Source organism: Octopus sinensis, linkage group LG2 (genome assembly GCF_006345805.1).
Source record: "Octopus sinensis linkage group LG2, ASM634580v1, whole genome shotgun sequence".
Lineage (NCBI taxonomy): Eukaryota > Metazoa > Mollusca > Cephalopoda > Octopoda > Octopodidae > Octopus > Octopus sinensis.
The window spans coordinates 171,643,696-171,660,043 of record NC_042998.1 but is presented as its reverse complement, the minus strand read 5'-3'; the positions used below and the strand labels follow the sequence as shown (position 1 = coordinate 171,660,043).

The 16,348-nt window shown below is 35.6% G+C and overlaps 1 protein-coding gene across 3 annotated transcripts in view; it reads left to right on the top strand.

The window, feature by feature from the left end:
• LOC115228653 (alpha-mannosidase 2C1) overlaps positions 1-16,348 on the top strand; it is a 79,399-nt gene that overhangs the window by 7,264 nt on the left and 55,787 nt on the right. For 2 of the 3 annotated variants that reach the window (XM_029799199.2, XM_036500422.1), the window contains 11 exons: positions 1,550-1,673; positions 2,497-2,564; positions 4,306-4,480; positions 7,126-7,223; positions 9,149-9,240; positions 9,869-9,975; positions 10,425-10,535; positions 11,089-11,181; positions 12,514-12,630; positions 13,292-13,387; positions 15,039-15,130. In XM_029799199.2, the coding sequence (XP_029655059.1) occupies positions 1,550-1,673; positions 2,497-2,564; positions 4,306-4,480; positions 7,126-7,223; positions 9,149-9,240; positions 9,869-9,975; positions 10,425-10,535; positions 11,089-11,181; positions 12,514-12,630; positions 13,292-13,387; positions 15,039-15,130 (1,173 nt within the window). The remainder of the gene's footprint in view (positions 1-1,549; positions 1,674-2,496; positions 2,565-4,305; positions 4,481-7,125; positions 7,224-9,148; positions 9,241-9,868; positions 9,976-10,424; positions 10,536-11,088; positions 11,182-12,513; positions 12,631-13,291; positions 13,388-15,038; positions 15,131-16,348) is intronic. The other variant, XM_036500423.1, reaches the window with a different exon arrangement.

The window sequence follows — 16,348 nt, the reverse complement described above, 5'->3', positions numbered from 1 at the left end:
GATTAATGCAGTTGATGTTCACCTTGAATATCTGTAAATCAATGTCTTCAGGATAAACTAGAGGGTGTGGCAGTATTCCAGCAGACTGACATTCTGAAAAGGATACAATCCCTAACCCTAATTACTTTTCAGAATATTTTTTATTCCACTTCTCTTTGAAAGCTCAGAGCATGAGGACAATTTCACTGAGAACAAACATCATTACCAAACTTAGCTTTAGTTTCTTCCTGTGGAAGAATGTAAGCATTCCCACACACATACACGCATTCTCACTCACACTGATACAAGGTGGACTTTTATACAGTTCCCATCTACTAATTTTATTCAAGACATAGGTCAAGGCTACAGAAGAAAGCAGAGGTGTTATGCAATGAGACCAAATACTAACAATGTGGTTAATAGCAACAGAAACAGTATTTATACCAAATTGCAATCTTCATCTCCAACTTAACATGGATTTTGCATTAAAACTCAGCATACTGTATTATTTACCTTTAGAGGGCCTCTTATATGGACTTGTGGTCCATAAAAGTACTCGTAATTTATACCATTGACAGATGATAAACCCACTGGCTATTTGTGACATCAGTGCATGAATAGACACTGAAATTCTATATATCATTGACAGGAGATTCAGCTGCTATGTTGCCACCAGACATCTGAAAGTGAGGATCCCAAGCAGGGCAGAATCACATGGTGGTTGTAGCAGAGAGTTCTCATCTGTCAGTGATATAAATATGAGTATTTTTATGCACCTTGAATCCATATGAAAGGTACTCTCAAGGTAAATAACGTACTATTCTGTGTTCTGGCAAAGTGAGTTCCATATCCACTTAGCCATGTAAATGTCATTTTTGAGTGTTCTAATCAGCAGTGCTTGAGGAGTAAACAAAAGTGTCATAATTTCAGCTGCTTCAATATATAAAGACCAATGGAATGAAAATACCTTACTTGGGAAAAGGAAAAATTACAAAATTAAGATGGCTTTACAGAAGCAGGGTTTCTTTTACCAGAACCAGGAACAGTTGTTCATCTTATGCTAATCACTGATTCACCTTAAACTAAAGAATTACCAACCTACTCTCAAATCAGTAAAGGAGTCACCATACAGTAACTCAACCTGTTAGATATAGCAGGTAAATCTCCCTCAAATCACACACTGCTATCTTAAAAAGGAATAACACATACTTTAAACCTAAAATAGTTTTGTGATTATCAACATTTTTATCGCATAATATTCCCGCTAATTGTGTACACTTATCAAGAGCACTTATGTCTGGGTCTTATTTAAAGCTTTACCAAGCACTCCATTTTTATATATCATTTGAGAAAATTGCTCAAACTTTTTTACTCAGTTGTTTTTATTGATGAGATATGACACATTAATCAGAGTACAACAGTTTTACAACTGTTGAACTATTAGTATTTTAAAGTAACGTCAGTATTTAACGTCTCTCTCTCTCTTAATACCAGCTTACACCAACTTGACTCTTCCTCACATCCAAAAATCAATCTCTAATGTCATGCCACTCTCTCTGCACCTTTTCAGCTGGTCCACTCATTGGTTTCGTCTAACTGTTGTCATTCCCGATTCTTATATTAATGAAGCAGTCTACTTGTTATGGAAATCAGAATCTGAAGCCATGGTCTGGCACAATGGGCAGCCAATACAGGTAATTATTAACCTAACTTCTAATGTCATATATTGTTTTCAGTTGTATAGTTGAGAGGTTTGTAGGTTATAGTCTTCTACATTGAAAAATACAGGATGTATAGTTAAGAAGTTTGCTTCCTAACAACCTGATTTCAGCTTTAGTCACTATGTGACATCTTGAGTAAATGTCTTCTACTATAACCCTGGGACAACTAAAGGTTTGTATGTGGATTCAGTTGATGGAAACTGAAAGAAGCTGTCATACACACACATACACATGTGTATGCCTGTGTGTGTATGTATCTCCCTTCATCGTCACACATTTGCTGGTTGTAATCAAAGGTCTCACTGTTCATACAAGCAGTGTTCTTTGTTTACAGTCCACTGCAGAAGCGTGTCTAGGCTTCTTGACATGTTACGCAGTTTTTATAAACAAAACAAAAGGCTATATAAGTCTTTATAAACAAAACAAAAGGCTATATAAGTCTTTATAAACAAAACGAAAATAAAATGCATCATATATTTTCAGCTTTCCATGTAAACATATCCTGGCTGTTTGTTGTTTGACAGACCGGGAGATTATTACCTCATTTGGAAATAGATCAGAGTTTGCTCTCTATGTTAATGTACTCTTGTCTGATCCATGTAAGCATGGAAAAGTAAACATTAAAACTTTGATGAGGATGATGATGAACTTTGTTCTTATAACGACATTACTCTAGCTCCATAGAGAAATTATAAATCATTTTAAGAAAATTTAACATGAAACTTATAACTTCAAATTTGTAAATATTATATGCAGTTATAATGATGTTTAATCTGACAAATGTCTTATTTGGTAGGGTCTCAGTGGATTACACAACCGGATGGAGTATTTACTCACTGACAAGGCTACAAAAGACAACCTTGAGTAAGATTTATTCTTTCCACTTTTCACAAATAGAAGACCAATTTAAAGTCAACATCTCCCAAAGCTTGAAAGAACTCGCACTGCTCTCTCTCTCTCTCTCATTTGTTGGTTATCTGAAGCAAAGGTGTGGTGGTCATAACCAGTTTCTTTTGCACTCATACATTAGAAGATAAGGATAATTGGATGAAGTCAATATACCTTATTTTCAGATCATTTTCCCCGAGTCAGAATTTTCAGCATATAACAAGTATTTTATTTTATTAACTCTGAGGGATGCAAAGCAAAGTCAGCCCCAGAAAGATTTGAATTCAAAATGCAAAGATATGAAACTAAATACCATAACATATTTGGTTTTTTACTCTACTAATTTTGCTCTCCAATCTTGTAGCAGTAGTTGTAATTCAGGCACATGGCCAGTAATTTTTAATGGAAGGGGGCTAGTTAATTATATTGATCCCAGTGCTTGACTGGTATTTTATATTATCAACCCAGAAATGATAATGATAAAGTTAACCTTGGTGGAATTTGAACTCAGAATGTAAAAAGCCAGAAGAAATGTCATTAAGTGTTTTGTCTGATTCACTAGCAATTCTACCAGATTCCTGCCTTAATAATAATAAACATTTCAAATTTTCGTACCAGGCCAATAATTTTAAGGAAGCGGGTAAGTTGATTTGGTCCCAGTGTTTAACTGGCACTTGTTTTAACAACCCCTGAAAGGATGAAAGGCAAAGTTGACTTTGGCGGAATTTGAACTCAGTATATAGCAATAGGCAAATACTGCTATGCATTTCGTCCACTGTGCTAATGATTCTACCAGCTCGCTGCCTTCAATAATAATAATGATAATAATAATCATAATAATGATAATAATAATAATAATAATAATAATAATAATAACCATGGTTTCTAATTTAAGTACAAGGCAAGCAATTTTAGGAGAAGGTAGTGTTTCAAGTTGACTGGTTGAGTTGTTGAATGAAAATGTATTTCTCAGGCTGCATGAAGAAGTAACTGACAACACCCATGAACAATTAATAGAAAATTTTATCATTGTACATAGAGTTTTAACTGTGTTAGTCTTTTGCAAATGACAACAGAAATAATTACATACTGGAAGAGCCATACTGCTTGGAGCTTATGATACGCTTGCTGATAATATGATCATAACAGGAAACAATTGTGCTATGTTCATGGCAACAAAGATTACTGTTGACTATTGGCCATCTGTCTTAACTGTCTGACTGTGGCAAGAATCAGAGACTCAATGTGGGGTTGGCTCAACATTCTGCAATTACCATCAAAAGGAGCCTTTTTATTGTATGAAACACAAGGAGAAGATTCTGGAAGATTGAATCATGTAATGGCTTGATGCTGATTGATTGCTTAAATAGATCAATCATGTGAAACTATTGTGGTCTGATCGTGATGCATAACCACTTACCTAGTAGTTTGGTTTCAAATCACCACTACAGTAGCAAGTCTATTACATTGACCCCACTACTTGGTTGGTACCTTCTTTTATCAAGGTAGAAAGAATGGAAAAGTAAAATCAGCTTTGGCAGGATTTGATCTCAGAATGTAAAGAATCAAAAGAATTACCATTGAGCATTTTGTCTGACTCACTAATGAGACTGTTTTCTCAGCATATAAATAGTAATATATCACTGCCTCTAGTCATAAATGCTCAGTATATATTTACCCAATCGACTTCCTTATAATATCTTTCTTTAATCCTCAGATATGTCTTGTATATAGAGATGGCATGCAACACTCTTTTTGGTGTTGGAAATGGTATGATTAGTCCTCCTGATGAAAATCGTAAATTTACTTTAAGTAAAGTGGAAATTGCCACTCGTAACCAACTTGTATACCATCTTCTTCGGGATTTTGACATTCTCTATGGAATGGCAAAGGTAAGTTTTATGCTATTAAGTTTCTTCTGAGCAGATCTTTGCAACATAGCTCTTTAGACTTTATATATATTCATCAAAGTGACTGGAGAACTATGTCTTAGGGATAAGAAGGCTGTATTTTCTTTGGACTATCAGAGGTTGCGGATAGTGGGTATGGATCTACTCAAGAGCAGCAAATCGTTCCAGACCTGGATTTTCCATGGCTGCCAAGAGTGCACCAGACACCACTCAAGACATGGCACTCTACAGGCACTAAATTCATATCTCTGGATGAGCCAATTCCACGGACACGGTCCTTTATAAAGAACAAACAACTCTTCCCAGATCTACTGGCAATGTCTCCAAGCTCACTTACATTGCCGCTGCTTCTCCCAGCTGCTGGCTTCGATGACAGACACACAAGGAGCATGCTACATTCCCACCATCAGACGGGCACTCTCTTAGTTCAGGTTCAGGAATGTTTGATCTGGTTTCAACTGGTCTGATCTAGTTTCTACCAATCTGGTCAAAATGTTTGATGAAGATGTTCAATCCAGTCTGGTTGAAATGCTTCATGAAGATGCTTAGATCACTGTCAATCAGTTTGATCTGGTTTCAACCTGTCTGGTCGGATGTTTAATCCAGTTTGGACATGTTTGAACTGATTTTGACCAGTCTTGTCAAAATGTTTGAAGATGCTTGATCTGGTTTGAACCAGTTTCAACATGTCTGATCTGGTTTCAACCAGTCTGATCGAAATGTTTGTTAAAGATGTTTGATCTGGTTTGCACTGGGTTGTTCCATTTTCGACTGGTCTGTTGAACTATTTGATCTGGTAGTTTCAACCACTCTGGTTGAAATTTTTGATGAACATGTTTGATGCAGTTTCAACCAGTTTCAACTGGACTAATTCCGTTTTGGTAAGTTTGGTCAAAATGCTTGACGATGTTTGATCCAGTTTGAACTAGTTTCAACCAGCTGATGAAAACGTTTAATCCTGTTTAGACTGGTTTCATCTAGTTTGAACTGCTTTCAGCCAGTTTGATCCAATTTTGACTAGTCTGATCAAAATGATTTGTTTTTGACCAGTGTGAACCAGTTTGGACTGATTTGATGAAAATATTTGATCCAGTTTGCACCAGTTTGGGCTGGTTTGTACTGGTTTCAAATAGTCTTCTTGAAATATTTGATCTGATTTAACTGTTTTCACTGGTCAGATCCAGTTTCAATCAGTTTGGTTGAACTATTTGATGAAGATGTTTAATTGGGTTTTGACCAATAATGTTCAATGAAGATGCTTGATTCTATTTGAAGCAGGTTAAACTGGTTTGAACCTGTCTTACCCAGTTTTGGCCAGTCTAGTTTGAAGATGTTTGATCAGGTTTTGACCAGTTTGAACAGGTTTTGACTGGTTTGAACCAGTTTGGCCAGTTCTGTCAAAATGCTTGAAGAAGTTTGATCCAGATTGAACTGGTTTGAACCAGTGTGCAGTGGGTTGTACCAATTTCAACCAGTCTGGTCAAAATGTTTGATGAAGATGTTTGATCTAGTTTGGACTGATCTGATCCAGTTTGGACCAGTCTGATCCAGTTTTGACCAGGATGTGGACTGGTTTTGATCCTTATTGGACTGGTTAAAATTTTTGAAGATGTTTAATCTGGTTTGAATTGGTTTTGCCTGGTCTGATCCAGTTTCAACTTCTATGTTTCAACCAGTTTGAAGTACTTTTGACCAATTGTCACCAGTTTTGTGGACATGTTTGATGAAGATATTTGAACCAGTTTCAATCATTTGATGTGAGCAGTTCATACTGGTTTCAACCAGTCTGTTCAGGTTTTGACCAGTTTGATCCAGTTCTGACTGGTTTTAATTGGTTTGGTCAAAATATTTTATGAACTTGTTTGAACCAATTTTGACCAACCTGATCCAGTTTTATCCAATCCAGTCAAAGTGTTTGATCTGGTTTGGATCAATTTGAACCAGTTTGGACTGGTTTGATGAAAATGTTTGAATAATGGAACTAGTCTGATCTTGGACTAGTTTAAACTTATTTGATCTGGATGAGACTGGTTTGAACCAGATCAGATCAGTTTGAACTAGTTTATTGATTTGAACTGGTTTGAGTTACCTTGAACCAATTTGGACTGATCTATCTTGAACCAATTTGGTCTGATCTACTTCGGACCGATTTGAACTGAACTGATACAGTTTGGACTGGTGAAGATTAAGGTTTGATGAAGATATGATGATATTTGATGAAAATGTTTCCAAGTATTTATACAGGTACAGGCATGTCTGTGTGGTAAGAAGTTTACTTCCCAACCACATGGTTCTAGGTTCAGTCCCACTGTGTGGAACCTTGGGCAAGTATCTTCTACTATAGCCTCAGACCAACCAAAGCCTTGTGAGTGGATTTGGTAGATGGAAACTGAAAGAAAACCATTGTGCATGCATATCTGTGTGTGTGTGAATACACATAAAATGGATTTCTCTCAATCATATGCATAGATTTCAATACATAAATCTGTGTGTGGTAGTTCTTTGTGTCTCCTTGCCTTCATTGTGTAATACTTGTAAACTATATGTGTGTGTGTGCATGTATTTGTATTTACTTTATATCTCATTTGCTATATTCACATATGCATTCACAATTTCTTCTCTTTTAGCATTTTCCTGAGACAAGTGAAAGAGGGTATCAGGCTCTTTATGCTGCAAATAATATGATTAACACTTGCCTAGAACATACACCTGAAGTGTATAACAGGTATATTATACAAAGCTTTGTTCTACTCTACACACACCTTTTTATTCTCGTGTGGGGAAACTACTTGAACTAATTATTGTAATTAGATAACAAAATTACAGCTCAGTATCTTTTCAAGTTGATATCCTTCTAAGTAGTTTGTTTTTCTTTATTTGTATTATTTCTACTTTCTTTTGCAGCCCCAATTGTTCATTCTCACCCTCTCCTCTAAATGTAATTGGTCATATATTTCCTCTACAACAAGAACCTGCTCCCTTTGACTACTTCTTTCATGCCTTAGCTGCTCATCTCCTAGCACAAAGCTGAGCCCTACCCCATCAGGGTTTGTAATCTTGCAAGCTGTATGGCAACATCGCTAGTGCTGATGTCACAAATAAAGCAGACAGCTTGTAGAAATCATGCCAAAGCAAACACTGGAGTACAATGCAATTCTTAGACCCATGGGATCCTGTCAAACTGCCCAAGTCATACCAGTATAGAGCATGACATTAAATAATGACAAGATATTATTACTTATTTTCTCTCCTGTGAAAATAATTAATAATAATTCTAACTACAACATCCACTGGTACTATTGCAAATGTTAAATACAAATGTATCTTAATGCTAAACTTTCAATATCCATTATTTAACTCCAGTTTCATGACATTAAATTATCGTAATGAAGCAACATTTGTTAAGTTGCTAGTTCTACTACAAGTATTAAATTAGATTATACAGTATTTATTGCCAATTGCTTGGTGAATTGAGCCATAGACTGCAGTATATTGCTCAGTAAAATGCCTGTTGTGAACATGAACTGAACACCTATGAATTGCTAAAATTATACCATATCTGCTTGACCATTTTAATTGTTGGAAACCACTGATTTTATATTGATGTTGTGATATTTCATATTTTTGTCTGATATTAATATTAGCATCTTACTCTTGATATCTACATAGTATCTTTTTTTTCTGCATATCTTCATGGTCAAATGCTAGGCTCATTTGCAAGGCTGCTTAACATTATTCAATGCACTGTAGATGGTCAAAATAGGTGCACTCATCTCCATCTGACAATCTCTTTGAACAGACTCAGGTGATATTTTGGCAACTGTTTTCTAGGACAGAGGTCAGGCACAGTCATTTTAAACATGTAATTTTAAATTGTTTGTATTCACATGCTAGATTTCACACCCTTGAGCAGTGGTTCCCAAAGTGGGCAGAACCACCACCCTGGGGCTGGTGGAAAGATCAAGAGGGGGCACTTGAAGAAAAGTGAGGTCGATAATGGGGTGGCCAAAAGGGGACGATGGATGTAAAAGCAACAAAATAATGGGTTAATTAGGTTAAGTTTTAATTCTGAAATGCAGTTGTTTTGAATTTGCTGCAGAAAGTGCCTCTATGTTTATGATGGTGAGTGGAGGGGGTGGGGTGGGGGTGTGACGTGGGGAATGCAGTCCGAGTACCAAGGGGGCAGCAACCCCAGAAAGTTTGGGAACCACTGCCCTAGAGGGATACACTTCAAGCACAAATTTTTAACAGAGTACTTCTAAGCAGAACTGAACTTTCACTGATCAGAAACAGTGAGTATGACAGTCATGGCAGGATGCCCTGTGATATCTGTTCCAGTTGTTTGTGTTCTGATAACAACACCTGAAATAACATTTGTGCCCAAGCTATATCAACCTGTCTTTCCCTTAGATATCATTGGTGCTGAGGACAGGAGAGACTTACAGGCAACTGTTAATGTTTCATAAAAACATTGTTGACATCCACTTTGAATGATAGCTCTCCAGGTCATGACTGAAGGGAACCCTGAAATTAAAAGAAAGGTATTTGACAAGGTATAAAATACCAGAGTTTAATTAGAGGAAATTGAGGCATTTGGGTATTTGGGTTATCTATGGCTTGTATATTTAAAAAAAATTTATATTTTTATAGTGCCATAAAGATATCAGAGAAGTTCTTTAGTGAAAGAAATGGTGACGCCTGCCATACGATACATGCTATTGGACACTGTCACATTGATACAGGTAATGATTAGGTTACTTAACCTCTTCATCATCATCATCATCATTATCAACATTATCATATTTGTTCTTTTCTTTATCACTAATTATCATCAGTGTCATGTCTGTACTGTGTTGTTCATCTGCTTTGCTTTTAAATCTCCAGTTGTTACACAGTGTCTAACTTCTTTGTAGCTGCTGACAGCACTCTGGCACAAATCATGCAATCTAGGTAATCAGAAGTTGGCAGAACTAATTTGACTGCAGATAAGAGAAAATCCAGCTGCTTCATTGCTATGTTGATAAAATGAAACAATTCCCATACAATTCTTTATTTCTAGCAAATATTTAAATCCCAGGTTAACCAAAGCCTTGTGAGTAAATTTGTTGATTGAAGGAATGGATAGTGCTCATAATCTTTGCTCATGGAAGATATTTGAATAATAATATAAAAGAAATTCATTTTGGTTTTATTTTCATTGTACACTGAATATATCGAATATCAATAGCTGCAGGCTATATAAAGACATCCTGACTATATATAGCCCGTGTATATTATAATAATGTTATCAAAAAACATCCACTAGTGGTAATTATGATTTTTTGTTATTTAATGATATAAACAAAAACTGTGTTTCATTTCTCCTGACAGCATGGCTTTGGCCCTATGCTGAAACCATTCGGAAGTGTGCTCGCAGTTGGTCAAGCACATTAAGCCTCATGGAAAAATTCCCCAATTTCAAATTTGCTTGTTCTCAGGTGAGTCATTTATGTTTTTATTGATTTCAGCTTCACTTAAATAGATTTTACCCCTTTATTTTAAACATTTTCCATATCAATTTTTGTATTTTCATGTATTTTCATAGTTTTTTTTTTTTAGTTTTATTCTAGCTGAATATTAAAAACACACAAAAACATTTATTCAGGTATCAGAATTTTCAATGCACAATCACAATCCAATCATTAACTGAATTGCAGTGGAATAGTGTCAGTTATTAGATTGTAGATATGCAACAAAAGTTTTGACACACTAAATAAATGAAATATTAATTTAATAGTTTCTGTGTTTTCTAAAGGTTATGTAATGGCTACAGTCCCTTTGTTTCAAAGAAAAGGCATTTTGAGTTCTATTCTATCATTTTTATATAATGCTGTTTGATTGACATTATATCTTACTAAATTTTCTTATTTCTTTTCCTCTCTGTTAGGCTCAGCAGTTTGAATGGATAAAACAACATTATCCTTCACTCTATACAAAAATTAAAGCTGCTGTGAAAAGTGGACGTTTTATTCCTGTTGGTGGTACATGGGTAGAAATGGTAAAGCTAATTTTGAATTTATTGACAAATTTCAGAAAGTACTTAACCTAAATTAATTGTTAAGTATTTTATATAAATTGGATGTGACAATATAAGCATAAATTTAAGGCAAAAAATGAAAAGGCTCACTGATGTCATTGAGTTTGTTGTTCATTTTCTGTCCCAGATTGTGTGCTTAATATTTTATTAATAGCATGAAATAAAAAAATATTCATTTTTTATTGACTAAGCACAAAACCTCAAACATTTAGGTCTGAGTAATTAAATGTTGTGACATCTAATAGCATTAGTTATGCACCAAGAGTAAAATGGGTGCAACTGAGAATCTTTATTAGGTTACAGACTTATTTTGCTGTTAGTAGAAGGTAAGCACATTGCTATAAGTTTGCTATGCCTGAACTGTTTGTGTTTTTTTTTTTTTTTTTTGAAAACAGAAAATTTTCTTGGTTACCATTGAATTAAATTTGTTCAGTAGGTATTAGTTCTCTTTACATTAAATAATATAATCTGTAACTGCAATATTCATTAATATCTTCATATATTTTTGTTGTAGGATTGCAACATCCCTAGTGGTGAGTCCCTCATTAGACAATTCCTTTATGGACAGCTGTTTTTCAAAAGTGAATTTGATTTGTTTTGTTCTGAAGTAAGAATACTTTTGATCTTATTTATTATGCTATTGCCTTTTTTTTTTTCTTTTTTTCTTTTCTAGGACAATCAACTGATTGGCATTAAGTTACTCACAAACTTGCTCCAGCCTCTAGCCTATAGGCATGCTGTCTACTCTCTACCTTTTATTCCATTACCAAAAGTAGCTTCTTCCCCTCAGAGCTGGCTGCTCTTATGCCACCTCCTCTAAAGTACCTCTGACTCATTCATCTTTCCTATATCGTCAATCAGGTTATGCCTAACCTTCAAATTATCCTAGATTGTTGTGTTTCAGAGCTATGAAATGTTCATCATCATCATCGTTTAATGTCCATTTTCCATGCTAGCATGGGTTGGACGGTTCAACTGGAGTCTGGGAAGCCAGAAGGCTGCGCCAGGCCCAGTCTGATCTGGCAGTGTTTCTACAGCTGGATGCCCTTCCTAACGCCAACCACTCTGTGAGTGTAGTGGGTGCTTTTTACGTGCCACCTGCAAAGGTGCCAGACAAGGCTGGCAAACGGCCACGATCGGATGGTGCTTTTTACTTGCCACTGGCATGGAGGCCAGTTGGGGCAGTGCTGGCAAAGGTCACGTTCGGATGGTTCTCTTACATGCCACCGGCACTGGTATCACACCTACAATTTCCATTGATGTTGATCGATTTCGATTTTGATTAGCCCGTTAAATTCTTTGAAACAATCCACATGCATTTCAGTCCAAAGGTTGTGGCCATATTGGAGCACCACTTGTGTATTCACTTTTTATAAAGCCATTCTTATGTGGTTGGCTTTTGGTGAAGAAGGGTGCTTGACATTACTGTTGTTTCTTGCTAGAAAAATATGTCTGTAAATGACAGTTTTCTCATTCAGAAGGCCTCTCATCTGGGATACCACATGCTGTGATACCGTCTCCAGTGGCAACTTTGTGTTGTCAGTTACTAACCCTGGCTCCACCACTTGTCAGGCTGAGAAAAACAAAATGTCAAGGTATCAGTCACTCTCCAACAGGTTTAAGATCAGGCTGTGGCAGTTGAGACTTCCGGTGTTCTTGGCTCCCATACCATATCCCTGCTTACTACTATCATGGTGGAGATTGCCATCCACAAGTATGGGCCCCATGAGTCAGAGTGGCTGTTACAGTGCTTCTCCCTCGCTGATGCCATGAGAAATGTTTCTATATTGTGAGAGGCAAGATTCTCCATAAAATTTCTACATCAAATAAAGTTCTTAAAGTTATTTGATTATGCAAATAACATTGTGAAAAAAAAAAAACGAAAATCCTGTTATAACTACATTCTGTTCCCTAACAAAAGATACTGTTTACTTTACAGTTATGGATACCTGACACATTTGGGTATTCTGTGCAGCTTCCTCAAATAATGAAGCATTGTGGTATAAACAAGTTTGTTACCCAAAAGATCAGTTGGAATCTTGTAAATAAATTTCCTGTAAGTACATTTATACATTTATTTATTTCCATTCCTAAGCTTATCTTGTATTCTAACAAAGACCTGATTTTTCAAACATGACACCTCTCTTTTAGCACATGCTTGAAATCAGACTGAAATGTGTCTAGATTTGTCACCTGTATTTGCCAAAATAATTAAAGTTACACTAGTTACTGAACAAATAGTGGCTTTTCCTCGTGACATAATTGCAACTGCCCCATGGCCAACTGCTTTCTCTTTCCCCTTGCCTACAATTTTTTCCATTTTATTCCTCCAATCCATCATCCTATGAAACTTCTGACATGTCCAATCTGACCCTACCACTTCCCACTTCTTCCCAATTTACTTGTCCCTTTTTTAAATATGTTCACAATTTACATAGCTTACTGAGTCTACACACCCACCTTGATCTCTCTTTGTTTTTTCCCCTATGACACATTTACCTGTTCTATACCCATACTACTATCCTCTCCAGAAATAACAACCACTCCTTCCACATCACTGTTCTTTCAACTTTATCCTATAGAAAAGGGAAAAATATGCAGTATTTTATACTTGACCTATTTCAAACCAGCATCATAAGATGGCTTACATGTTATATCGTACATAAAAAGAATGATCATTTTATAAATTTTTAACTTATATTTTTCTTACTTTTTAGCACCATACCTTCTGGTGGGAAGGTCTAGATGGCACCACTGTACTAACTCACTTCCCTCCTGGAGATTCATATGAAATGACTGGGACAGTTGAGGAGGTGTGTAAATATGTTCATATTTGTTGTTGGTTTTCCGGATCACTCACAATCTCCTTCTAATAGTAATAAAAGAACAAATGAATTCTCTAGTTGAGATGTGAACTGAAAGTTAAACAATAGGCGTAGGAGTGGCTGTGTGGTAAGTAGCTTGTTTACCAACCACATGGTTCTGGGTTCAGTCCCACTGCATGGCACCTTGGGCAAGTGTCTTCTACTATAGCCTCGGGCCAACCAAAGCCTTGTAAGTGAATTTGGTAGACGGAAACTGAAAGAAGCCCGTCGTATAGATGTATATATATATATATATATGCGTGTGTGTGTTTGTGCGTCTGTGTTTGTCCCCCTAGCATTGCTTGACAACCGATGCTGGTGTGTTTACATCCCCGTCACTTAGCGGTTCAGCAAAAGAGACTGATAGAATAAGTACTGGGCTTACAAAGAATAAGTCCCGGGGTCGATTTGCTCGACTAAAGGCGGTGCTTCAGCTTGGCCGCAGTCAAATGACTGAAACAAGTAAAAGAGTAAAGAGAGTAATTAAAATTTTGTGTTAGTAAGATTGGAAATTTAGAAACAAGAGATGGCTGACTGAACATCATCAAGTGTTCACTACATCATTCTACCTTTTGCAGCAAGTTTAATATCCTTGAAATGATTTCTTATATAGATGTGAAGCTTAAGAGATGGCGATAGTGGAAATGAGAAGTTATGTATTCATAGTAACATACTTTCCACTAGCAACAGTATTGGGATTTGCAACAAGTGATGCTTACAATAAACCCCATCTTTATCATCATTAACCTGTTACCATTTAAACTGGCTGTATCAAGTCAAAATATTTTACCTGCTTTATGTTCAAGCTAACCAGATCCAGCCTCTCACACTTACACCTCAATATCATCCTAAGAATAAAACAATCACATCATCGAAATCTCAAAGCTATGAGATAATGCATGAATAATTTAAAACAATGTGAATAATTAAGCATTACATTTGACAGAGAAATCTGAATGCTGAAAGGTTAATATTATTAGGGTAGTAGTAGCTGGATTCTTTGATAAATTCTGTGAGAATTTTCATAATCAGGATTCAGTTTAATGAGTGCAGTTTGTAGATAAAGTGGGACAATAATAAATTTTAAATCAGCCATTGTTCTAGAGAAAAATGCAATTAGATATTAGAAGACAAGTAAAATACATAGATATTTAGGAATGCTAATGAATTGTAAGTTGAAAAGATAAATGGTAGATAAGCCTGGAAAAGATTATGAGTGTCTGAAAAATGTTTTTAAGCAAAATGAATGGCAAAAAATATCTTTAACCATTTTGATACAAATTCACCTGGAACTGCTCCTTGTTTTGTCATACAAATTCCATGTTTTAAAATGATTTAAATTAAAACTTTTCATCAGAATTTCATGTTAATTTATATTCCAAACCCCAGCTTAACAATTACAAAGTTATTTATCTTTATTATTTTCAGAATTAAGTGAAACAAAGACTGTATTTCATTAAAAATATGATAACAAAAGGGTTTTAAAATGCAGTTTTAACTTAGTTAAAAAAGCATACCTAAAAATGGGTGTGTGCATGCTTTAATTTTAAAAGTAATTATCTTTCCAGCAAATGTACGTAACTTTGATTCTAATTTACAGGTGATGAAAACAGTGGAGAATTATCAAGATAAAGGTCGAATGTCTCACACCATGTATCTGTTTGGTCATGGAGATGGGGGAAATGGACCAGAGTAAGTAACAAGGAATATTTTTTTATAATTGTTTACATAATATCTGCAGTTCCATCTTCTGTTGTCAATACTGCACATCATCAATATTACTATCTCACCCTTGACATTACATTAAATACAAAAAGGTTCTCATGGAAAATGTATCCCTAGATACCCTTACAAAGACATGATATCTAGATTTGAAGTGCTTCTTTGCATAGGTTAGCTCAGGATTGATTTAATGCAAAACAACATCTTTTCAATAACACACACACACACACATACACCCATATACATACATGTAGATGTAAATACTTCTGTGTGAAGAAGATAGAGAAAATGGAATAACCAATACTAAAAGCTGAATCTTCACAAATCATTATTCCAAGTTTCTTGTTTCTGATCTTCAGGAAAATTATGTATGGTAGACATAAAGTGAAAACCTTTGAATATTATAACAAACACTGAGTGGATAAAATGAAATTTGGGAAATTCCAGTCACAAAATAACCTTTATTTGAAAATAGGGAAATGATGGGAAAGATTAGGTTATGCCAAATGATATGAATGTATATGTAGAAATGAAGGCGGCGAGCTGGCTGAAGCGTTAGCACGCCGGGCGAAATGCGTAGCCGTATTTTGTCTGCCGTAACGTTCTGAGTTCAAATTCCGCCGAGGTCGACTTTGCCTTTCATCCTTTCGGGGTCAATAAATTTAGTACCAGTTACGCACTGGGGTTGATATAATTGACTTAATCTGTTTGTCTGTCCTTGTTTGTCCTCTCTGTGTTTAGCTCCTTGTGGGTAGTAAAGAAATAGATATAAATGTATATGTAGAAAAGCATTAAAAAAATGTGAAGAAATGTATGTGCAAGAAGTTTTCTACCATCAGGGAAATGGTCTTGCATAGTATACAGAAAAAGAGTAAGTAGAAGTTCTGTATGTTATGTTTAGTATAAACAATTGGCATAAAAAAGGTATAGAAGAATCACAGGCAGGCTAATTGAGAAGGTAGACTTCTCAATTCAATAGGTACACTTGGATATCTGAGCTAAGATCATCCAGAAAATAGTTTCTCTCAAATACTTGAGTGGCTCCTTATACTTAGTTTATAGCTTTTGTTACTTAGGTAACCTAATTTGTAGTGGGTGTTCTGGAAGTGTAATAGTTACAGTGAAAATGGATTGGAAAAAGTTGAAGGAGTTGTTACTCCTTCTAAAAACAAAAGGCTTCTCATTCAG